At 42.0% G+C, this 25630-nt stretch overlaps 1 protein-coding gene across 4 annotated transcripts in view; it reads left to right on the forward strand.

Moving 5' to 3' along the window:
• The window catches only part of FRY (FRY microtubule binding protein), a 429644-nt gene that overhangs the window by 363038 nt on the left and 40976 nt on the right, over nt 1-25630 (forward strand). For all 4 annotated transcript variants that reach the window (XM_060288251.1, XM_060288249.1, XM_030882555.3 and 1 more), the window contains 14 exons: nt 879-1029; nt 1586-1689; nt 2454-2639; nt 4814-5012; nt 6433-6554; nt 9436-9623; nt 10651-10745; nt 12756-13363; nt 14491-14588; nt 14919-15089; nt 18734-18874; nt 20913-21092; nt 23083-23244; nt 25517-25591. In XM_060288251.1, coding sequence (XP_060144234.1) covers nt 879-1029; nt 1586-1689; nt 2454-2639; nt 4814-5012; nt 6433-6554; nt 9436-9623; nt 10651-10745; nt 12756-13363; nt 14491-14588; nt 14919-15089; nt 18734-18874; nt 20913-21092; nt 23083-23244; nt 25517-25591 — 2480 coding nt within the window. The remainder of the gene's footprint in view (nt 1-878; nt 1030-1585; nt 1690-2453; nt 2640-4813; nt 5013-6432; nt 6555-9435; nt 9624-10650; nt 10746-12755; nt 13364-14490; nt 14589-14918; nt 15090-18733; nt 18875-20912; nt 21093-23082; nt 23245-25516; nt 25592-25630) is intronic.

Consider the following 25630-nt stretch of genomic DNA (forward strand, 5'->3'; position numbering starts at 1 on the left):
GAAAGATCTTGTCAGGCCTTAAAGGCCCTGATGGGGCTGCTGGATTTCGTTTTGAGTGTTAAGGGGAACTACTGGCCAGTGGTAAGCAGAGGAAGGGACTCTGAATGAACTTCTGTTTTAAAAGGATGACTCTGCCTGCTCTGCAGAGAACAGACTGTAGAGGGGCAAGGAGGGAAGCAGGGAGAGACGGGGGGAGCTTAGCCTAGGATAGTAGTGATGGAGGTGGTCGTATCCTAGATTTGTGATGAGGTAGAGCTCACTGAATAATGTGGATGGTAACAAATTACTTAACCTTAGCGTCCCCTTGATAAAATAGGGATAATAGGTACCCATCATTGGGTTATTAATATGTGAGATGCATAGACCAGTGCCTGGCATAAAGTAAGCATTCACTATGCTAGTTCAGATGTTGTTATTTTAATTATTACTGTCACCACCATCATGATCATCATGATTAGAAGTTGGATATGAGATGTAAGGGAGAAGTCAGGGAGGACTCCAAGGCTCCTGTCCTGAGCGAACTGGAAATAAGGAATCGCACTTTACTGAGATGGAGGAGATCAGAGAAAGAGCGAGTTGTCACAGTGATGGGAACTCACGTGATTTCATGTTTCTCTTTTTGTGTATCTATATTTTCATATTTTTAATCACTCTATAATGAATCACCATAAATTAGATATCCAAGAAACAAAGGAATAAAAGAAACGTAATCAAGTAATTCCAACCCATTTGATCATATAATTTCATGCTCACCAAATGGAATGGTTAGAAAGTTATTTTTACAAGCATGAATTTGTAAGTTTCTAAAAAGTCAAGTAGGGAAAATAAAAACCTCCTCTGCCTGAAACTAAAGCACGCTTGTGTTTCTCACTCTGTAGATGACCCAATTTCTCCCTATACTGGCTGGCTGTTGACTATTACGGAGACCAAACAGCCGCAGCCCTTACCCATGCCTTGTACTGGAGGGTGCTGGGCCCCCCTGGTGGACTACCTTCCAGAGACCATCACTCCCCGGGGGCCACTCCACAGGTGAGTAGCATGTACAGGTAGAAGGAAATGATCACTTAACTTTGAACGGACTTTTCTTCCTGTGAAAAGAGGGAAAGGGATTCCAGGTCCCATCAAATGAAATGACCTTTGAAATCAGAGGGAACATGCTACCCTGATCTGCAGCTACCAGCGTATTGGCAGAGTCTGGTCAGCCATTAACCAGGGTGCAAAGCTGCCTTGTAGCCCTCTGAATTTTTCCGTGATGTCACCTTGGTATGGGTATTCATTCTGTTATGCTTTTTAGATTGTGAGCAGCTTGAAGAGAGAGCCCTTGTCTTCTGTTTCTCTTCATTCCTCAGCTCTTATTGCCTAGTAACTAGTAGAATCCCCATTATGTGAATTAGCTCAGCTGAAGTTTCTTCTCCTCATAGAGCTCTGTGCTGTGTCAGAAGTGAAACTCCATTTCCCTGGAATAAGGGCCTTACATAATTCTTCAACAAGGTTTACAAGTTGGATGTAATTGTGACCTAATGATCTATCAGTGTATTTTCATCCTCTTCCGAAGTTGCATTAATTTCATCATTTCATTGATTAGGTGCAATATTGCTGTCATTTTTATGACTGAGATGGTGGTGGATCACAGTGTAAGAGAAGATTGGGCTCTTCATCTCCCATTGCTACTCCATGCTGTCTTCTTAGGTAAGACTGGAACCAAGAGGAATTCTAGCCAATAGGGTCCAAAACCTACAGAAGTCACCCACAGAGCTTTCCTTTTACATGGACATCCTGCTTTTCCTCATTTCCAAAATATCTAGTCTCTTCCGTTTTTCACTGTCTTTCTGTGACATCTCTAAAATTCTAGCTGATCAGTCATTGTTTAAAATTGTACTATCACTACAGTGTAGAGTGGTACCTTGCCAGTGCTATTTCTATAAAGATATCCAAAACAAGTTGGGCCTCTTTGTGGGTCTTTGGTTCGACGTGATAAATTTTAAGCCATGAGACACAGTCGGTGCACAGAGAGAAAGAATGTAGAGCATGGTGGGCCAAGCACTGAGATTTTAAAATACTCAAGAGCAAAAAAATGGGAAGAGGAACCAGCCAGGCAGGGAGACTCAAAAGTTCAGTTAGAGAGAGAGAGAGAAAATTAGAATCTTGCAGTAACAGGGAAATCCAGGGGAGAGAACATCTCAGGAAAGAGGAATGCTAAGCATGTCAGATGCTATGGAGAGGTCAAGAAAAGTCCGTTTATCAGTGCTTTATGAGAACATTTGATTTAAGGAATAAAACATTTTATTTTGCCTAGGACCAACTTCTTTACGTTGGTAACACAAACAATAACAAAGAAAACTAAACATTCTTTTAACATGTTCCTCCTGGGTATCTTGGAATCTTTACTATCCCTGGAATCTAAACGAGCTGAAGATTTGTTTATGCTGAGAGATTCCACCGTTTTCTTCCAGGTTTGGACCATTACCGGCCTGAAGTCTTTGAACACAGCAAAAAATTGCTTCTTCACCTCTTGATCGCCCTCTCTTGCAACGGCAATTTCCATGCAATTGCTTCCGTACTCCTGCAGACTCGAGAGATGGGTGAAGCCAAGACTCTAACAGTGCAGCCAGCTTACCAACCCGAGTATCTCTACACAGGTAACAAAAGAAGGAGTGGCCGGGAACCTGAGACAGAGTCACAAGTATGAGGATAACTCGAGGTGTCACTGGAGCCCCAATTAACTTCTCGGGTGCTGTTACCCACCCGCCAGCTCCCTAAGTGGTAAATGACAGGACTGTTAATATGCACCGTTTCACTTGATGTGAACTTACCTCTCAGAATCTTTCTTCATTAGTAAATATTTTCAAATATACTTTTTACATTGTTATGATGATTGCTGTTTTCATTAAATATGTTCCTATTGGTACACTGAAAATTCAAATGTCCATTGACCAAGAGCATGAGTCTAGAACACCCGTGGAGGAAGATGCAGAAAAAAGTGACCATCTCCATCCCCTCAAGAGCAGGCGTCACCAAGGCGACAGATGTTTCACTGTGTACCTTCTAGTTCCCTTGAAGGGATCTATTAAATGACTGACTTTTTTCTGGAAGGCACCGTTAGTGGAAGTCTATTAAAAATCATTGCTGTTTTGAAACCAAAAATTTCTCCTTAGAAATGAGGACAGAAAGCATTAGCTGAGTCAAAGAAATGACCCCGTTGTGTCCAAGCTACTCATGAAAACGTTCCCAAAAGGGTTGACCAGCGGTTCTCACTGAGAACCAGAACATTTTAAAATATCTTAAAATGGTGATGAACTGACAGTTCTGGGGCTACTTTTCTTTACCTCGTTATTTTGTACATCACACTGGCACTGGATGTGGGCTGGCATTTCATAAGTCACCACGTACTTCTCTCATTACCTTGAAAAGGAAGGACCTTTTAGGCACTCCTGTCCTGGGCCCTGTCCTGTCTTCTGACAGACGTTGCATATTTCTCTGGAAAACAAATCTGAAGTCATTAACTCTGAAATGCAAGGACTTACTGACCTCAGTTTAAGCTCTTTATTTTGAACCAAGCTACACCTAATTGAAAGTGATCCATCAATAGCCTCTCAGAGACACAAAACTCTCTTCACTGTAGACGATGCTTAAGTAACAGATTCTGAAGACTGGCTGTTCTAGCTCCCCAAGGTAGGGATGTATTCCGTTAAGCACATGGCCTTAGAATGAGAAAATTGTAATCTCTGTTAAGTTGTGTATCTCTGAATGCATCAGTTTTGTATTCACTGTACCACTGATGTAGCAGAAAATGGTTTAGAGTGGGGATTAACAAAACCAAAGCAAACACAATATACCGTAGGCAAGACCTTGTAAAATGATTGAAGCCCTATATAGTACACATGGACTAGGTGTACCAAAACTTTGAGAAGTGTCTTCTTTTTATAAACATTTGTTAAATATTTATTGAACACCCAGTTTCAACTACAGTTGCTTTCAAATCCATACTAAAAACCTATGTGATAAAAATTGTCTTCATCTTATTGTAATAGGAAACTGGGGTACAGGGAAGTTACCTGACTCCCTGAGATTACACATTAAATAGCAGAGATAATACTCAGACCCAGGGCTTCTTACTCATAATTTAATATATCTGTCAGACACACCAGAACTATGTACTTTTTATAATTATTAAGTAGGAGAAAAGGAATGGTCGTGTGTATACATTTTCAAACCCACAACCTACCCAGAGATGTAGAATGCTAACTGTAGTATAGTATTTACTTATACCATATTTATTTTGTCTACCTTGAGACATATTTTATTAAAATATATTAATATACACACAGTATTCACAATTCTGGGTACATTTACTCAAAACATTATGTATAATCTACTTATCACTGGTTAGTGTCGATATCCTCAAAAATGGTATCATTTCACATATTTAAGTTGTCTATTACCCAAGAATAATTTACTAACAGCACAGTTAGGTGCACGTGCTTAGAGGAACTATTCATCAGCCTGTGCACGTGTGTGAGAATGCACACGCAGACACACACACACACACACTTCTTTTGTAGAAAGCGTCACTTAAAACACCAGAGTAGAAAATAGCAGATCGCCCTCTATTACCAAATGCACTCTCGTTTACACAGCAGTGCAATTAATCCGTAAGCAGGGAAAGAGTGTCAGTCTTATTTAATCATAGCCATAGCCAGAATGAAGCGTTTTTCCCCCCAAAATTAAATAACTACACACTTCTTTATGCGCACCTCCTGACCTCATTAAGTGCCCGGCCTGCAAGTTCCACCTTGACCTTGTCTTCCGCCAGGTGGCTTTGACTTCCTGAGAGAGGACCAGTCCTCCCCGGTGCCAGACTCGGGACTGAGCTCCAGTTCCACCTCCTCCAGTATCAGTCTGGGAGACAGCAGTGGGAACCTCCCGCAGATGACCCAAGAGGTTGAAGATGTGGACGCAGCTGCTGAAACAGACGAGAAGGCAAACAAGCTCATTGAGTTTCTGACCACCAGGTAATGAGGGGTCAGGAGATGGGCTGCTGTTTTCAGGTCAGTCTTTTGGGAAAGGGACATCACTTTAAAACCACAGATAGAAAAGCAAGCCTGGAGTTCTAGCAAAGTCTTCTTTCTTCTAAATTGTGTCTGCTGGAGTCTGTGTACAAGGCAGACACTGGTAGGCATCGTCACAGTTGAGAGGCAAGGAGATTGTGTGCATAAAGACCCTGCAGCAGGTGGAGGCGGGAGAAGTGGCTCCCGGAGGTGAGCGTGACTTTCACCATCTATTGGAGCTGCCAGGATCTGGGAGTTGAGACTTGGCAAAGAACATCACTCTGGAAAGCAAAGATATTAGCCACGGTCAACCCAGTGGCAGCTGCAGAGAGGACAGCTGTCTGCTCCTGTAGTCCAAGGAGTCATTTCTAAATGGAATTCAGAAACCAGAAACGGGAAGGATGCATGATAGGAAAGGGATCAAACTCATAATAAATCAAAATCGAGAAAAACTGCGAGCGAGCCTGTTTCTTGCAGGTCTTCTGGCTCTTGTAAGGAACAATTTAACTTGGAAGGCTTCCAAATCTCTAGTCCCCTGAGGTCCAGTATTTGTATAAACGCATGCTTACCTGTGACCTGGGGCATGCTGACCTTCCTCAGTGAGTTAAGTCCTGGAAGTCTAGTCTATATAAATATTTGTTATCTAGTATCTCACATGATTTTTCTTTATTCAACTAATGCATCAAGTAAAGCAAAAAATGAAGAGAGAGCATTTTTTTTTCAATTAATGGTTTAGAGTATTGTGTGCACTCAACTCAATATAGACTTTAACGTACAGGAAGCTCAGGGAGGGGCTGGTGATGCCTCCATACTGGGTACCTCAGAGACCTGACTGATTTGTGGAGAAGAAAGCTATTGTCACCACTCACTGCTGTCAGTGTTGGGAAGGGTGTTCTCTAAAATTCTCAGCCCTGGATCCATCCCATTCTTACTGTAGAAAACCAAATAGCCAATAGAGGTTGTATCTTCAAGTCGGTGCTACAGTATTTGGCAACCTAATGATGTGATCCTGATAAAAGCATTATCTCTGCAAATTCTAAGACATAGAAATTGAGTCTGTGTCTAAATCTATATTTTATTTAACATATTATATCATTTTGTTTGACAAACACATAGCACCTACTATGTGCTAAATAAACACTGTCCTGGTGAATTGAGAGGTTTTAATTTTGTGGGTAAAACATAAGAAAAAGTGTGTCTCCGTCAATTAGCTAGTTCTGTTTTGAGTATGCTCTTACGCTTTAGAAGACTGAAATTTACCACCAAATTAATATGTAAAATTTTTAAAAATGTATGTTGTACCTTTGGAGTTAGAACTGTGTATATGGTTTTAAAAATGCAAAACGATAGTTACATTTTTGACATTTTGTGTGTTTTGTTGAAGGGCATATGGTCCACTTTGGTGCCATGAGGACATCACACCCAAAAATCAGAATTCGAAGAGTGCTGAACAACTCACTAATTTTCTACGTCATGTTGTGTCCGTGTTTAGAGATTCCAAATCAGGTACTTCATCCTGTTTCTCCAAATCCCACTCTCAGCATTTTTCTATAATGGAGCTCATTCTCCCCATATAACCACACACTGTGTATGTATTTGTGTGTGGCGGGGCGTGTGTGTGTGTGTGTGTGTGTGTGTGTGTGTGTGTGTGTGTGTGTGTGTGTGTGTGTGTGTGTGTGTAAAAGCCTGCATTCGGAAGCAATAGCAAAGGAATATTCATAGAGGATATTGAAGCTTTTTCAGATGTGCCTGAGTGATAGTTAATGTCACATATACTGATACTCGCATTGTGCTCTATCAAATAATTTCCCCAATGTCTCTGTTCTCCTTGCTCCATGTACCTTACTAGAATTAAACTGTGCCTGTATTGATTTTATTTAAAGAAAGCCATGAGAGAGAAGTCGTAGTCACTGACTGTCAGACTCAACTGTGAAAACTGTCAGCCTTGCAAACTGTTTTTCTTTAAAAAAAGAATTTTGTGATACAGTGTTTTCGGCTTTAAAAGTATTTGCTGGCAAGTCCTGTGCCAGTGACCACTCAGTATTCTGAACACAGTCGGATTCTAATTCAGACAGTAGTACCATCACAACGTTTAAGCCCTTAGAGGCATTCCATTCAGATTCGGCTCGGCCCGGGCTGATGTGTGTGAAATTTAAATTCGGTTCCTCAGCACGCTACAGCAGCTCTCCCTGCCTTTTCTCACACAGCAGGCTGGCCACAGTAGATAGGGCTCACCACCTCTCCTGGCTGCTCTGGTAATTAGCACATTTCACAGTTTGAAACATTCCAGATTCGCCACATCTCTTTGCATGATCAGAGGATACTTACTAAAAAACAAAAAATACTGTTCAACTGAAATGGGAAAGTTGTTCTAGGAATGGGGTTGCCATTTCTTGTTTTGAGTTTCCCCTTTGGAATTTCTTTGAAATATTAAGACTGCTTTTATTGGTATTTCCCCCACTTAAAAGTCACTTAATAGCCTAAAGGAAGACATTTATGATGCATGTGAACTCTTCATTTGTGTAACACTCTTGATTGTATGAAGATACTAAAAAGGAGAAAACGTACGAGTACCTTATATAGCGTGTTCTCAGAGGGTCTTTCAGACTGCTTAGAATATCGTATGTCTTTTCACATCTTGCACAAGATACTTTTACCCACCTCAGTTTCCTTGTACATCGCTACTTTCTGTTTCCAGTCCAGCACAATAAAATGTGTTCCTGGAAACACTTGTATTAGTCAGGGTAGCATAGCTGCTATAACAAATAACCCCCAAAGCTCAGAGACCTAACACAAGAGGCTATTTCTGGACCACAGAACAGTTCAATGTGGACATTTGGGAGACAGCCTTCCACCTGGTGCTTCAGGGACCCTCTGCCCTGTGGCCCTGTCATCCCCTAGGCTCGGAGGTCTCAGCCCTCTGTGTCCGTGGGGCAGGTGAAGGAAGAGAGTGTGTGGAGGATTGCTCCGGAGGAGTTTACATGCTAGCTTTGCATGTGACGTCCGGTGCTTCTTCCTACGTTCCACTGGCCAGAACTCAGGCACGAGGTCATGCCTGATTTCCAGGAAGGCTGGGAAATGTACGATCAGTGTGTAACAGGGAGTAAAGGAAACCTTTTTCTTTTCTCTGCCACCCATGAAATAGCTTTTCCCAAAGGACATCGTCTTAGTGGTGGTGGGACGGGGGAGGATTCTGCAATCCTACTAGTACAGTTCCAGCAGTATGATTTAAATAAGCTTTTGTTCATTGCCAGGGGACCTAACCCCCATATATTAAATGGCTTAAGTAGAAAAATATGTTTTGAAAAGCAAAATAAAGATGTAAAAAACTCTTTTGAAACATCCATTCATATGGGTTTAATCCTGTATTTACTACCCCGAATGTGTCTAAGTCCATTTTCCAGGACCCTTTGTTGACTCTGCAGGAACATTTTCTTATATGGTCTACGTGTCTCTGGGGTGAGACAGCCAAGCAGCAGCTAACAACAGTAACACTGAATGATCCCTCCTGGTCTCCTTCGTGAGACGGTCGAATGTGCCACAGAGCCTCTAGACCACGGAGACAGCTCAAGTCGATGTTTTCATCATGTCCTGTGACTCTCGTAGCCTGATTTTCTCCCTGTAAAGAGGCACAGCAGGTGTAGGGGTTAGTGGCCCAGTATTCAGTCATGGACTTTCCCTTCTGCTTTCATTTCTGTCTGATCACATGGTTTCCTGAGGACTGAGATTACCTTCATGCTGGTGGAAGAACAGATATTCAGGCGAAAGTTTAAATGATGCCTGCCTTCTCTGCCGTGCCTACACCTCCGTATCTGCGTGTTTATGGACTCTTCTGAAGAGCAAAGACTTTGGCCCAGGCCGTGGCTATGCTTTGCTTTCCTCTGCGTACACAAGTCCTCCAAAAACTTGTTTCTAACAAATTCTCGTACGAAAACGGGAGTGAAAGTATTCTGTGTAAAAAGTACAGAAGAACAATGTCAAACAGTAGCAGCGTAATAAGTAATAATACACTTGTGAGCACATGTTATGTACCAGAGACAGCACTAAGCCCTGTTTAAGTTGTTTGATTTTCACAGCCCCTCTGAGGTAAATGCTGCCATCCACAAGGGAAAGACGAGGAAGCAGGCTCGCAGAGAATTAGCTTCTTTCCCAGAGTCCCAAATCCCCCATTCGAAACTAGGACCACCTTGCTCCAAAGCGTCTGACTGTACTCCACTATGCCTCCTTAAGACTGATGCAGATTTGGGTTTTATTTTAAAATGGTTAATTTTTAAATAAGTAGCACCAGGAGGTAGCGCTGTGCAGCTAGCTTGTTGTAAACGTGCGGATAACTGGGGTCCGAGGTTTGCAGAGGAGCGGCTGACCTGCTCCCACCCTTGTGCCCTAGGTTTCCACCTGGAGCAGCAGCTGAGTGAAGTTGCTCTGCAGACAGCCCTCGCCAGCTCTTCCAGACACTATGCCGGCCGGTCCTTCCAGATATTTCGGGCCCTCAAACAGCCACTGTCGGCACACGCCTTGTCGGACCTTCTCTCGAGGCTGGTGGAGGTGATTGGAGAGCATGGAGATGAGATTCAGGTATGGAAGGAAAGTTCAGGAACTCACCCTTCTCTCAGCTCAAAGATGGGGTGTTAATAACTTTCTTTGAGTTTTCTTCCACTCGCCAAGTATCCCAGCCATTTGGACATGTACAATTTATTTTGAAATTCTAGAGGTTGACTTTTATTTTTACAAAAATCACTCCAGGGGGCATTGTTCTAGAAATCCAGTGGACACTTTTATTGAGCCAACAACTGAAATCCTGTGGTGACTCTTTGTGTTGTTTTGTCTTTATTGATTTTATTTGGTGGGGGCTGAGGGAGTTGTCTTGTTTTGTCTTTTCTACTAACAACCTAAGATGCAGTTGTGCAACCTGCCCACCCAGAGAAGGGATCGCTGTTGTATCTGTGCAAAGCACCACATCTGTCTGTGTGGTTAGCCTTCCATAAACTGGGAAAAGTGAAAGAAATAGTGGGGAGAATGGATGCCACAGGAAGACCCTGTGGACTGGGGACCCCAGAGACCAGGGAGCTGGAAAGCCAGGGGCATTACGAGCTCTGTAGCTTGGGCCAAGCCCTTCTTTTCCACCAGAAATGTTCTGCGTCTCAGAGGACCTGCATGCCTGTAGACTTCAGCTGCTTTTCCTCCTCCTGGCCATTGGCAGTGCACTATAAAATGCCCTTGGGACGCAGCCCTTCTCATACTTCATCTCTTAATCCTGGCTTTCAGACGTTGCCACTCTGTATTTCACATGCCCACCGTCCCCTTCAACAAGGGGCCATGCTTGTCCCTTGCCCCTCCCTGTTGGATTTCAAATGAGCTTGATCTGTGGAAGACCTCACAGCTAGGGAAATAAATCTTCATGATTATCTGCTAACTCCTAAGCCATCTGAATTTCCTAAGTGGCCCTTAAAATTTGTTTGTAGCCTTTGTGCATTAAAGTAACCATGACTGTCTAACTTCCAATATTACGATTATTTGAATAGTTTGTTTTGATTAAATTTATCTTCAGGAAGTTAGCAATAGTTATGAGCGGTACAGAATGTTGTCTTTGCCTGTTTGGCAGGGTTATGTCATGGAAGCACTCCTTACCTTGGAAGCTGCTGTGGAAAACTTGTCTGACTGCCTGAAGAACAGTGATCTCTTAACTGTATTATCTCGGTGAGAATCAGTTTAACTTCGTTTTGAAAATCAAATATGCTGTACTGAATATTTGGGAAATGCCTGGACTTTGGGCAATGTCTAAAGAACGAATCCAGTTTTGGAAGTCTGTGTATGATCCAAGAAAGTATGTATGACATTTCCTTAAGTTAAAAAAAAAAAGAAGTTACAACACACACACACACACAGTAGAGAAGTATTTTAAAACATCAGCAAGATAGACAATAAATGGGGCTTCCCTAGTGGCGCAGTGGTTAAGAGTCCGCCTGCCGATGCAGGGGACACGTGCCCCGGTCTGGGAAGATCCCACATGCCGTGGAGCAACTAGGCGCGTGAGCCATGGCCGCTGAGCCTGCACGTGCTCCGCAACGGGAGAGGCCACAACAAGTGAGAGGCCCGCGTACCACACACACACAAAAAAATAGACAATAAATGTTATTTCTAAATAATACAAATATTAATGATTTTTCATTTCCTATTTCTTTGAGTATTTTTTCAAATTTTATGTAATTATCCTATTTATTACATTCTATAGAAACAAAGTATTTTATTTTTTAATTTTCAAAAATTTTTTTATTTTGGCCGGCTTCTCATCGTGGTGGCTTCTCTGGTTGTGGAGCATGGGCTCTAAGCTCATGGGCTTCAGTAGTTGTGGCATGTGGGCTCAGTAGTTGTGGCACACAGGCTCAGTAGTTGTGGCGCATGGGCTTAGTTGCTCCATGGCATGTGGGATCTTCCTGGACCAGGGCTAAAACCCATGTCCCCTGCATTGGCAGGAGGATTCTTAACCACTGCACCACCGGGAAGTTCTATTATTTATTTTCGGCTGCATTGGGCCTTCGCTGCTGCGTGCAGGCTTTCTCTAATTGCGGAGAGTGGGGGCTACTTTTCCTTGCGGTGCGCGGGCTTCTCATTGCAGTGACCTCTCCTGTTGCAGAGCATGGGCTCTAGGTGCGCGAGCTTCAATAGTTGTGGTACGTGGGCTCAGTAGTTGTGGTGCATGGGCTCAGTCACTCCGCAGCATGTGGGATCTTCCCAGGCCATGGATCAAACCCATGTCCCCTGCATTGGCAGGCAGATTCTTAACCACTGTGCCACCACGGAAGCCCCAAAGTATTATTTTTTAAATGAATATATATGAAACACAACTGATCGATCACTATAAAAACAGTTGGAATAAATGTTGATTTTACTTGAAGAAATTTCTACCTTAGGATCTTTCTTTTTTTTAATTTTTCAATCCCTTTTGCTCCTGGCAATGTTTAATAGCCCATTTCAAATCATTCACAATTTTGTATTCTGTTTGTGTAATTAAGCTCAACTTGCTTGAAATTCAGTTGGCAATGTTATATCACGTTGAGCTTTGTTTCATTTTTAAGTTGAACATTTTTATGCATACGTAGTTTTAGTGTGATTAATAACATCATACACACTTATCTATAGAAACCTACAGATTAACCTAAATTAGTAAAAATTTAGCAAGAATGTTCATAAAGAGTTCTATCTTTTCAGCCTGAAATAGATTTAGAAATCATTTTTCATAAACGTTTATAAGTGCAAAAATTTTCCTTTGACACAAACATTTACTTTTTTTTCCTAGCTGTTTCTTTATCTGTTCTTTTTATCAGTCAGTTAATAGAATATTAACATTTGTACCTATCAGGTACATTTTATTTTGTAATTACTCTTATCCAAATTCAAACAAAAAATAAATGAAAGATCAGTAAACTTTACAGACGACTGCTTATTTCTTTAACTTTTTGATAAGTGGAAATCAGTATTTGGTTTTGTTGGTGAGGGTGGTTCTGATTAAGTTTTGTTTTTCATAGCTTTATGTTTAAGAATAAGGAAACCTATTCTTTCAGTTTAAGAATATGGAAAAATGAGTAGAAAGTAATATTTCCAAAGAATGATTTCCCTTCCTCATTGTTTGTTGTTGGATCTTGAGAGGACTAGCCTTTCACTGAAAGGTGTTGGCTTCCTATTGAACTTTTTAACTTTTATACCCAGCTCTTCATCACCAGACTTAAGCTCTAACGCTAAACTAACAGCAAGCAGAAAGAGCACAGGACAGCTCAATGTGAACCCTGGAACAGCCAGCGGCAGCACAGCAACTGCAGAGCGCAGCCGGCATCAAAGGAGCTTCTCTGTGCCCAAGAAGTTTGGTGTTGTCGACCGGTCCTCAGACCCACCTCGGAGTGCCACCCTGGACAGAATCCAGGCCTGTACCCAACAAGGCCTCTCCTCAAAAACCAGAAGCTCATCTTCCTTGAAGGACAGCCTCACGGACCCATCACACATAAACCATCCAACCAACCTGTTGGCCACCATCTTTTGGGTCACGGTGGCCTTGATGGAATCCGATTTTGAGTTTGAATACCTAATGGCCTTAAGGCTGTTGAACAGACTGCTGGCTCACATGCCACTCGATAAAGCTGAGAACCGAGAAAAACTGGAGAAACTCCAGGCACAGCTCAAGTGGGCGGACTTCTCAGGGTTGCAGCAGCTGCTCCTGAAGGGATTCACCTCTGTCACCACCACCGACCTTACCCTGCAGCTGTTCAGTCTGCTGACACCAGTGACCAGAGTACCCATGGTGGACTCATCCCAAGCCATTGGTAAAGCCCACCTCACTCACGCTCTTACCGTTCTGGTCATGGTGGGACTCGTTTAGTGTAATAAGATAATGTGGGCTTCGTACTTCTAACGATTCTGCTTAAAAATGGTTCTTTGGGAACACTTTGTTCTTTCTTTTAAAATTCTATATAAGTCTTAAAATTCTATGTAAGTCTTAATTATGTATATTGCAAGAGATATTTTTAAGGCAATAGCATAAAAGGGGCAGGAGTAATACATAAGACAGTAATCAATTCTTTATGCTTTCCAGATCAAATTGCAGACAGTGTTGGTTTATTCCATTGCTGTTGTACAGACTTTCTTCCCTTTTTTCTTAACTCCTAAATCTTTTATTTTTCTAAGCCTTTCTTTTCCTCTTGAAAATTCCCTTGATTCCCTATCGTTTTGAATTAAGCCAACAACAAACCAGATTTTTTTTTTTTTTTTTGCGGTACCCGGGCCTTTCACTGTGTGGCCTCCCGTTGCGGAGCACAGGCTCCGGACGCGCAGGCTCAGCGGCCATGGCTCACGGGCCCAGCCACTCCGCGGCATGTGGGATCTTCCCAGACCGGGGCACGAACCCGTGTCCCCTGCATCAGCAGGCGGACTCTCAACCACTTTGCCACCAGGGAAGCCCAAACCAGATTTTTAATTACCATGGCATGTGGCCCAGAATTCTTTCCAGGAAGCCAAAGCTTGATACAGTGGAGCTAAGCTACTCCTCATCATTTTAAAGAGTCTTTTTGATTACATGAGTAAGACTTAAATGGATTGACCTGTGTCTTCTCAAGCAGGTTTTCCTTAAAATACATTTTTGATAAAAATTCAAACTAGTGCTTCAGTCCATTTTAATCTGCTTTTTAAAATCTGTGCCTATCATTCTTATTTGCAACAGTCCGTAGCAAAACAGCCGCTGAACCTGCAGATTACAAATGTACTTCAGTGCCTCCTTGGAAACGGTGCCATTGCAGTCGTACATTCTTCCTGGATTTATGTTAGTTCAGATCAAAGCTGCTTCAAAAGGCTGCTTTTGCAGCACCTCAGAATAAAATCTGTAATATGCCTTCCCGCTCTTAATGGTTCAAATGCACCATATTCACTTGTCTCCATTGTATCTTCTCTAATCCAGGGTTTCCACTGAATGTCTTGTGTCTTCTGCCCCAGCTGATACAGCATTTTGAAAACCCCGGCCAGTTCTGTAAGGATATAGCCGAAAGGATTGCTCAGGTATGCCTTACAGGTTCAGGCACATTCAAGGCCTAATGGTGGACGGAGATTACCAGGCTCAGACAGGGTGATGAGTTTCATAAACCTGAAAATAATAACTGACATCACTAGTAATTCACATCTCTGGGTGGCTGATTTGCATTGTCATTTCATTATTGAGAAAACAAGTGGAAAAAAAATTGTGAAAATTAAATTACTAAGCGCCTCCGCAGCTACCCAAAAAATGTATCGATCAATTTTCCAGGCTGCTGGAGCTTATAGCAAAATTGCTGACATTTCTTCCTTTTCATCAGGCTATTTTATCTCTAATTGATTTTCTTCTTGTAAAAGGTTTGTTTGGAAGAGAAGAACCCCAAACTTTCCAACCTTGCACATGTCATGACTCTTTATAAAACACACAGCTACACGAGGGACTGTACCACATGGGTCAACGTGGTCTGTCGATACCTTCATGAAGCATATGCGGACATTACCTTGAATATGGTTACCTACCTGGCAGAGGTAAGCTCTTCAATTAAGGATAAAATCTGTTATGGTTTCTATGGGTAAAATATGTATGTAAAACGGATAACAGTAGCCTTAACTCATTGATCACCTATTATCTACTGGCATAGATGCTGTATGGAATCATTTAAAATCCTCACAACAACCCAGTGATGTAGGATTCTTTATTTTAACAAAGATTCTGAGGCTCAGCCGGGTTAAGTAATCTGCCACAAGTTTAAGGTGAAATGAGGTGTAGCTGCCCCCGAAGCTTAAACTCCTTTTTACTACACGAATACCTGTCAGACATGGCAGAGATGAGGAGATTTTATCTGCATTATTCTGGGTGTTCAGATCTTATTTAAGGAGTTACTGTGTGGCTTGTATGTTTAATGGTTGTTTGCTCTGAACTCATTAACAAAGCATATATTTTTGAAAACAACTTTTTATCTTCATCTTTTGTGTTCGTTTTTAAAACTGGGATGGGATTTTTGTCCTCATACCAGTGTGTTCCTAGCACATTCGTTGCAAACCCCTACTGTCACCTCTGTGTACGCTGATGCTAGAAATACATGCCACTTTCGGCAAGCGATGAAATGTTATTCTTTAGCGACCCCAGACCCCAACTGGTTTACTATACAAGGTCATGAAATCTATGAGGCAAGTGATTGATAGTATTACCTTGTTTTAGCATTTTCAGCGTTTGCTTTTCCTCTCTGGATCTGCGTTCATGCCTCTTGCTGGGGCCTTTTCAGAAGTGATGAAGACAGTCCATTCTAATTTTTCTTGTATTATATCACCAATTCAGAATGCAGATAGGTTAAGAATCAGTCATTTTCAGAAAGGCTCCATGAGACTGAAAGCCTCTACCTAGAAAAAGGTAGCTGCTTCATCCACCAGCGTATATAGTTGACCCTGCAGGATTTTGGTTTGCAACACAGATCAGCAATATTGGGCTGTATTCGCACTGTCAACAGCCAAGGATTATTTTGCTCTTTTCACACCCCCGTCCCTGGCATTTAAAGAACCTCTCTTAGGTGCCACCCTACTGCTTTTGATAATCACCTTGGTCACATCTGTCCCTGCAAGAGTTACTAATCCAGCACACACGTACCTTAGCACACAAGAAGCACCGGGATAAACAACGCAAACACCCTGCTTCCCAAGGCAGCCAATGCCTGTTGTAAAACAAGGTGAACTGGGAGAGAGCAAGGAGGCAAAATTTGTTTGGTTCACTAGACATAAAAGTTTCAAAAATACAAATGGGCTGTGGTCTGTACATATGATGGAATATTATTCAGGCTTAAAAAGGAATGAAGTACTGACACATGCTACAACATAGATGAACCTTGAAAATATTATGCTAAGTGAAATCAGCCAGACACAAGATGACAAATACATGATTCCACTTATATGAGGAACATAGAAGAGGCAAATTTATAGCCCCTGTTTTACAGTTATAGAGTTTCAGTTTGGGATGATGAACAAGTCCTGGAAATAAATAGTGGTCATGGTTGCGCAACAATGTGGGTGTACTTAATGCCGCTAAATTGTACACCTAGAAATAGTTAAAATGGTAAATTTTATATTATATGTATTTTACCACAATAAAAAAATAAATTAAAGTGGATATCCTAATTTGTCCTATGCTGCCTTTATCAACAATTGTCACCAAAAATTTTATTATAAACTTACCTACTCACTACATATGATATAAATTAACTGCTATTTCAGTTAGTCCCATGTTCTTTCAGGTGTTGGCCAGGTACCTACATATAATTTTAGGCAGCTGTGGTCACTGTTTCCATTGAACCTGCTGTGCTCACTTCACGCTAACTTTGTATGTGTGTATGTGTTGACATAGCTCACATCTTGTCACTTTCAATAACTGGAATTATATCGTTAACCATCTACCTTTTGTTGCTTGTATTCATAATTTTTTTTAAAATAGTCCTTTGATGCAGACTTTTTATCAGATTATACATAGCTCATTTTTCCTGGTGGCATTTCCCAAAAAATCTATCCAGGTAAAGCTCATGGATACATTTGGGAAAATGTATGCATTTGGGAAATTGGTCTTCACAGAGATTTTCCCAATTTACAGTACTACAAACAATGTATAAATATTCAGGTTATCCCATATCCCCACTAAATTCTATCATTTCATTTATACATGTTTTCAGTTGAATATTTTTATTGGTACTTTAAAATTAATCTCTTTATGTATTTCCTTTCTAGTGAAGATATTCCTTTTTTCATACAATAGATTTGTGAAATTGTATATTTCCTCATCTGTTAACTGTTCAGTTATTTCTTTGGGCCACTTTTTTTTTTTAATTTATTTATTGTATTTTTGGCTGCGTTGGGTCTTCATTGCTGCATGTGGGCTTCCTCCAGTTGTGATGAGCGGGGGCTACTCTTCCTTGTAGTGCACGGGTTTCTCATTGCAGTGACTTCTCTCGTTGCAGAGCACGGGCTCTAGGCGCGCGGGCTTCAGTAGTTGTGGCACGCGGGCTCTAGAGCGCAGGCTCAGTAGTTATGGCGCACGGGCTTAGTTGCTCCACGGCATGTGAGATCTTCCTGGACCAGGGCTCGAACCCATGTCCCCTGCATTGGCAGGCGGATTCTTAACCATTGCACCACCAGGGAAACCCTGGGCCACTTTTGATGTGGAATTTCAGCATTTATTTGAATCATCTCTATTAATTTTTAATTTTGAATAGTAACCTTTTTCATTATGTCTGTCACATCAGTTTTCTCATTATTTTGCTTTCCTTTTTGAAAATGTCATTGATTTTTTTCCCCCTGATTATAAAAGCAGTATGTGTTCAAAAATAATTATATTATCTAGGGAGAAACACTTTCAACATTTTGTTGGGTTTACTTCCAGCATTATTTCTATGTAACACACACCCATTCACATCAATGTTGGCATCATCTATTATATAGAAATTATATATCCTTCCTCTTTCACTTAATATCATCTGATATCCTTTACTATCTTTAAAAATGTCATTCTATTGACTGCATGATATTTCATCATACAATTTACCATAATCTATGTATCCATTTCCCTAGTGTTTGACATTTAAATTGCTTACAGAGCTTTCTTGTTTTGTGTGAGTTTTGTTGTTTTTTTTTTTTTTTTTACCATTATAAATAATGCCTTGGTGAAATCTCTTACTTAAATCTTAGTATTTATCTCTAGGTTTGGAAAAGTTCCTAAAAGTGTAATTAGTATTTCAAAAGATATAAACCCTTTTAGTACTGTTGATCTCAATTGCCAAATTATCCAATTTACATTTCCACTGATGTGTAAGAATACTCTTCTTATATGCTCACCAATACTATCATCAATTTCTAATCTTTGCCAATTCCATAACTGATAAATGTATCTTTCGTTTTCATTTCTATTTTTCAGTCATTAGTGGTGTTTGATGCTTTCCTTTTGAGGTTTATTTTGTTGCACTCCATTGTATAATATTATATTTATAGACTCAGACCTACCTGCGTTGCCTTTGATAATACCTCCATGTCTTCAGTAGTTAGGATTTTCTTTTCCCTCCTAAGGAAATGTGCAATCATAAAGGTACTAGGAAACCCTGGTGCTTCTGTGTGAAAATCTGGTGTCAAGCTGACTCACTGTGTGCTTTTCCCCACAGCTGCTGGAGAAGGGCCTCCCCAGCATGCAGCAGCCCCTCCTGCAGGTGATCTACAGTCTGCTCAGCTACATGGACCTTTCTGTCGTTCCGGTAAAGCAGTTCAATGTGGAAGTTCTGAAAACCATTGAAAAATACGTGCAAGTGAGTATTTGAACCAGGATGTTTCCAGAAAGTCATTCCAGAAAGATTGAGGCTTTGCATGGAGCTTTCTTTGTACTTGGCCACAGAGCTATATGGGTGCCAGGCTGCATGTTCATTCATTGATACCCATAACATGCTGAGAGCGGCTGAGACGGTGGCCGACCACACCCTGAGCGGTATCCTGAGGCCGCAGTGCGTTCCTGAGCCTTCGGAGGACACCTCTCTGCCTCTTGGACTTCTAGGCTGGGTATTGAAAGCACACTCCTGGCTGGGAGGGTGGGGGCAGGGTCTCCTTTGAGGGGTCCTGTTTCAGTGGAGAAGGAAGAAGCAACATGCTTGTGCCTGGTTCTAGGCCAGGCGTTTCCAATGCGAACAGTTAATTCAGAGGTTCAAATTGTCCCTTTAGAGTTGAAGGAATTAAGGTTAAGAAAGTGGCATAAATGTACTTGAAAATACTCCAACAAACAAACGTAGTGCACTTGGTAGGTTTCAGAGCTCAAGGGCAAATGCTAGGTTTTTCTCTGGTTAAACTCATTGACTAAAGTCATACAATTTTAAACTTTTTTTTTTTCCATCCTCACTTCACCAGTCACATTACTTGCAGAAAATTACTTAATGCTAAAAATGCTTTTCAAGCTTTTTTTTTTTTTTCCGAGTGGCATTGCTCCAGTAATAGTTGTACCATGTGGTAGGCATTCATTACCACTTTCTCACTTTACACTCATGAGAGACAGAGGGTCAGTTCACATCTTTCTACTAATCATATGCCCCTAGTTTTTTAAAAAAGTGATTGTTTTATTAGGCTACCTATTCTTAGGCCTGTGGGCCATCCCTGGTACTCAAGATCTTATCTTGAATGGTGGCTAATTTCATATTCAAACCATGACCTCCCGTGTGCAGAATTTAACAGTGAAGGAAATGTGTTTTATTTCATGCACTTTATTCCAAGGCCCAGGCAAATAATAACTTTTATCATGCTAGTTTATCTGTATTCAGTATTTTTGTTGGAGAAGTACCTCAGTCAGCTTGGGGTTGTCAGGGATACAAAGAGGGTGAAACAAATGAGACTTACAGGAAGAGTAGGAGTTTGATAAGGCAATAAGGAGAGGAAGGGCGTTCCAGGATGAGGGAATTGCATGAGGAAAGGCACAGAGGCTAAGAGACCTTGGCTGGTTTTGGCAACTCCAGGAGTTGCCTGGGGGAGATTACCCCTGCAGGCCTTCCTCAAAGAGGGTGGACTCCACCTTGTCCACCAGAGGGAGCCCTTGAAGGAGTTTAAGCAGGGAAGTGGCTTGAGCTGAAGATTCTAGAAAGATCACTGTAGCTGGAGTGGGTTTGATGACGGACCCAAGGAGAGGCTGCAACTGGGGAAACCAGTTAAGAGGCCATTGAAATAGTCCAGGCAGAGGCCAGAGAGGATTCAGCTGAGCCAGTGCCAACAGCAACGGAGGGGGCGGGGATCAAGTTCTCAGGAGGGAGGGAAAGAGGGGAGCTAAGAATGGCTCCCAGATTCCTGGGTTAGATCAGGAGGAAGGTGTGGAGAAGAGAAGAGGGCTGAGGGCAGAGGGCAGATGCCCAGGAGCAGATGAGGCAGGAAGAGCCAGAGAAGTAGAAGGAGGACCAGGGACGCTTGGAAACTGGAGGTAGGGAGAATCTTGAGAAACGCTGAGTAGACAGTAGCGTAAACTGCAATGAGGGTTGCTGCAGGGGAGGGGGGCAGTTGTTTGTTTTCTGTTTTGTTTTTCAAACTGAAGAAATACCTCATTAGCAAAAATGGTACCTTGTCATTTTAAACTTTTACTTATTTGAATGTGGACAACACGGGTCTTTTTTATTCTTGTTTCCTAAATGTAGCTCATCTTATGCATAAATTATCTTTTTATGTCATTTGCCTTTTACTTATCGCAGAATTTCCTGCACTGTTTTAAATCAATGAGTTCTGACCGGTCATTAGAAGTTTCGGTAGCTAGCGGCATGTTGTGTGTTCTGTTTTTTTTTTTTAATTATTTTTACCCATTGACTGTTTTATTTCCTTCAGAGCGTCCACTGGAGAGAAGCTTTGAATATCTTGAAGCTAGTAGTTTCTCGATCTGCCAGCCTAGTTTTACCTTCCTACCAACACAGTGACCTTTCAAAGATAGAAATACATCGAGTATGGACTAGTGCATCTAAGGAATTACCTGGGAAAACCCTGGACTTTCACTTTGATATTTCAGAGGTATGTTAACTGTTTCTGTAAACTTTAGCATGAATACATAGTGGCAAAGGTCAGAACTAGTTGCCTGGAGAAGGGGAGACTTATTTTACAGTTATGTCAAGTGAAACCTCCTAAGACCTAAATTAGGTTCAACGCATTGTCCTATTCACTGGGGCTCTTCAGTGGCAGCTTTTAGAAATAGAAGCTAGCCTCAGTTGTATAAAAATGACTTCCCCCCAAAAGATAACTTTAAAATGGAATGATCTTAAGCATTTTAAACCATGACCTTCACTCATTCTGTATCTGACAGCTGTCACGTCCTATCTTGTATCCACAACCTTGTTTCCTGAACTGCAGCCAAACCAGCGGATGCCTGAGATTTACAGGAATACGGAATCTGCCTTTGTGGTCACTTCCCCAAGCCACACTGCTTTTTAAACCAGTATAACTACCTAAATTCTTGCCTTGAGGGAGATGGGTGTGAGGAGGGAAGAGACTTATAAACTAAGGAGTTAGGAAGAGAAGAAGACAGAAAATAGTCAGGTTTACCTGCTGGTCCACGAACAAACTTTTGGGAGGCCTGTGCTTAACTATTTTAGTCCAAGATGTAAAAATACATTTGCTTTCCTGTCTCCTTTACCCCATGGCCCATAAACCCCCCAAAGCAGAAACAACGGCCTGTCCACTTTGTAAGCAGGGTCTGTACAGTGTCTGATGCATGTTAGGTAGTTGATAAATATTCTTCAGCACGGCTGAGTGGATTCATTCACTAAAGGAATCAACTAGATCTGCTTACATGGAACTCACTCTATTGATTAGGTTGTAGCTAGATTGGGTTTTCTCACACAGCAGTCTCATTGACTGTTCATCATTTCAGTACTCAGGAGGAGATGCTGTTGTGCTTCCATTGTGATATTTAGTGTGTATATGATATTAAGGTATCAACTCAGTATTTTGCAATGTTTAACATTTTTTTTTTACATTGCTGTGGGTGGGGGAAGCTTACTCTTTGACTTAAGTTTACTCTGTCCCAAAGAGGTACAGAAAACCTGTAGCCAATCCGCCGCATGCCCCGGAGACCCAGCTGCTCCAGAAAGATGTGCCTTGAGAGGCAGGTGGAGAATTACCAGCCAGCGTCTGCCATCTCTGAATGTAGGCCTACGAACAGGTTTCTGCAGAGACCTCCCTGGGGCTAAAGTTTGGGAGGTGCTGCCTACCCAGCCACCACACTCCAGGACTCTCAGGAAGTGAAATTTCTGAAGTGTTGTCAAGAACCTGGCCCTGACCTCATTCATTAAAATAATTGAAAAGATATAGATAATTTAAATAAATTTTTAAATAATTGAGAGTGTATCAAGATTGGTGATTACAGGTTGGGATGAGGGGAAGGAATTTTGGTCTTGTTTTAACTATAAAGAAAGTCTTTCAAGCTTAAATATCTGAAAACTATTTTGCTTTCCTGCATGTCTTCCTTCTTATCTTTACAATCATTTCCAAAGTGTGTTTAAGAACACGCAATTGGGGCTTCCCTGGTGGCGCAGCGGTTGAGAGTCCGCCTGCCGATGCAGGGGGCACACGTTCGTGCCCCGGTCCGGGAAGATCCCACATGCCGCGGAGCGGCTGGGCCCGTGAGCCATGGCCGCTGAGCCTGTGCGTCCGGAGCCTGTGGTCCGCGACGGGAGAGGCCACAACAGTGAGAGGCCTGCGTACCGCAAAAAAAAATAAAAACATAAATAAAACAAATATATTTTAAAAATTAAAAAAAAAGAACAAGCAATTGGATTTGTTTTTCAGCTGCTAAAGAGGGTGGGACAGTGTTGAAGATGCAAAATGATCTGGACTATGTATTTGAACATACGGAAAATGAGCCTCCTTGTAACGCTGAACTTCTCTAATCTGAGTTTTAATCAGATAAGCAGTTCTTGGTTGCTGCTGGGATAGAGCGATCCACATACCCCAGAAGTATGAATGAGATAGAAGAACGTGTGCTTCTCTATTCTTTTTTCTCAAGACGCCCATCATCGGGAGGCGATATGATGAACTGCAGAACTCTGCTGGGCGTGATGGGAAGCCCAGGACCATGGCTGTCACCCGGAGTGCGTCTTCCACCTCATCAGGCTCCAACTCCAATGTCCTTGTTCCTGTAAGCTGGAAGAGGCCCCAGTACTCTCAGGTAAAGGGTCCTCGACTCCCAGGATTGGAAGGGAGCTTGGGGACCTATTGAACCCAACTGTGATATGGGATTCCTGCATCCACCATCCCAATATTTCCCGTCTGGGCATCGACACTTCAGTGATGATGATCTCTCAGTATTCTGTATCCCGAGGGAACCCATTTTATCTTTGAACAGTTCATTACATTGAGTTGAAGTCTGACACTCTCTTGCTTCTTCTCATTGGTCCTTGTTCTCTTAAGACTTAGAAAATGCAATTGGATCTGTCTTTCACATGGCAGCCCTTCAAACACTTAAAGAAACTCTCCCCCCTCTGCCACTCACCCGAATCAGTCCTCTTTTCTCCAAGTAATACATCCTTAGTTCTCCTAACCAATCCTGCATAACAGGGCCACACCCCAATGACCATTCTGGCTGCAGTCCTACAAGCCTGCCCTCCAGTCAGTGGGCTCCATGCACACCTGACCCTGCAGAGCATGGTGGGCGGCCAGATTTCTCTGTGGTTCTGTCATCTGTATTCACTTTCTGGGTGACTGCATCACAGCGTTGATGTCACTGGAGTGAAACCCATGCATTATTTGGGGCTCTTTTGGAGACATATGCCAGAAGCCCAGTGGAAAACTACCTTAAGTGGAAAGGGAATGTGTTAACTCCTGTATCATAACTTCAAGCAGAACTGGATTGTAGCACACACCATCCTTAGACCCTCTCTGTCCTTCTCACTGCCCCCACCTTCTCTTCCCAAAGTCTCAGACCTGCTCTCCTCCCTGCTGACCTCATTCTCAGGCAGACTGTTCCAACGTGAGGCCCAGCAACCTCTTGCAGCTCCAGATTTACATGGTCTTTGGCTCTGACGATTTCAGGACAGAGACCTCCCCTCCCCAGCGTCGCAGCAATTCCGGAGAAAGGGCTCTGTGCAAGAGAGGCAGAGTCCCATTTGGCGGGAGAAGAGCCGTCCCAAGATAAAAAGAGGGACTGCATTACCGGAGGAAGGCGAAGTGGGTGCTGCTGGGTGCTGCGCAGAGAGAAACCCTTTGTTTGCACGCCCAGCAGGACTCATCCTCACTCTCAGAGTTTAGGGAAGTGGAGCTTAGAGCACGGCGCCTACTCACTGCCTGCTTGAATAGAGAGCCCGCCCTACTTTCTTGGGAATTTGGAAAAGAGAAGACAAATGTCCAGCCCAATTCCATGCTCCTCTACATTCATTCCTTCCCAGAATTGTAAAGTGCCCACTAAAACTTAGGGAAATAAGTTAGTGAATCTCTTGCCATTCTTCAACATCAAGGTCCTCCTGTCTTTGACCTTGAAATGACACCATATTGAGTGAGTGTCCCGTCTATAATTTGAAAAGAAGGATGCAGGGAACTGAGTTCCATTAAGAAGGAAAATCTATGAGTGATATTGGCCTCCTTGCAGTCTGCATATTAAATCAGATTAAAAGGGAAAAAAATCATGTTCAGGAGAGGAGGACGATTGCTTTAAGAGCAATTCTGAAGCACATTCACGTTTTTTAGGCTCTGGTTACCCATCCTTTTCATTCTCAACTCACCAGTCATCCTGAGACCTAGTTTGTCTATGTCATTGGGAAATGTGAAGGTTTGTAGAAGAATCCCTGTGCCTAAGGAACTGAAAAGTAAGGTTTACGAAGAACAGCAAAAGGAATTCTATCCATTTAATTATAGGAAGAATAAATTGAGAAAGATTTAATATGCCTTGCAAATAATCGAATTTAATTCTGCAGAAAGTAAATTTATCCTCCCATTTGAGGAAAAGAGAATTGTGTTGTCATATAATAGATTTAATTTAGGTGTAAGGAAAGGCTTGCTAATGATTGAAAGTTGTAGCACACAAGAAAGATTATCAAGGGGAGTAATGAATATCTGCTGGAGAACCAAGGGGTTGACTTTCACATCCCCTCCCTCGGGAAAACTTAGATCAGCACTGTCCAGTAGAAACAGAATGTGAGCCTCATTTTCGATTTTCTAATAGTCACCTTTTGGGAAAAAAACAGGTAAAGTTAATTTTAATAACACATTTTAGTTAATCTAATATATCTAAAATATTATTTTTTAACATATAATCAGTATTTTACAATTATTGGTGAGATATTTTTCATTCTCTTTTCATACCTACTCTTCATGTATTTTATAGCTGCATTCTCACTGGCCACATTCCCGGTGGGTTAGCCCTTTGTGGCTGATGGCTACACTACTGGAGTAGATTTGATCACAGGACCCCATGATTAAAACCTGCCTGTGTGTTTCTTTTCCAGAAGAGGACGAAAGAGAAGTTGGTACACGTCCTTTCTCTGTGTGGCCAAGAAGTCGGATTAAGCAAAAATCCATCAGTAAGTTCTGTCCTATATCACGTTTATTTTGGTGTCATA

Source organism: Globicephala melas, chromosome 18 (assembly GCF_963455315.2).
Source record: "Globicephala melas chromosome 18, mGloMel1.2, whole genome shotgun sequence".
Taxonomy (NCBI): Eukaryota; Metazoa; Chordata; class Mammalia; order Artiodactyla; family Delphinidae; genus Globicephala; species Globicephala melas.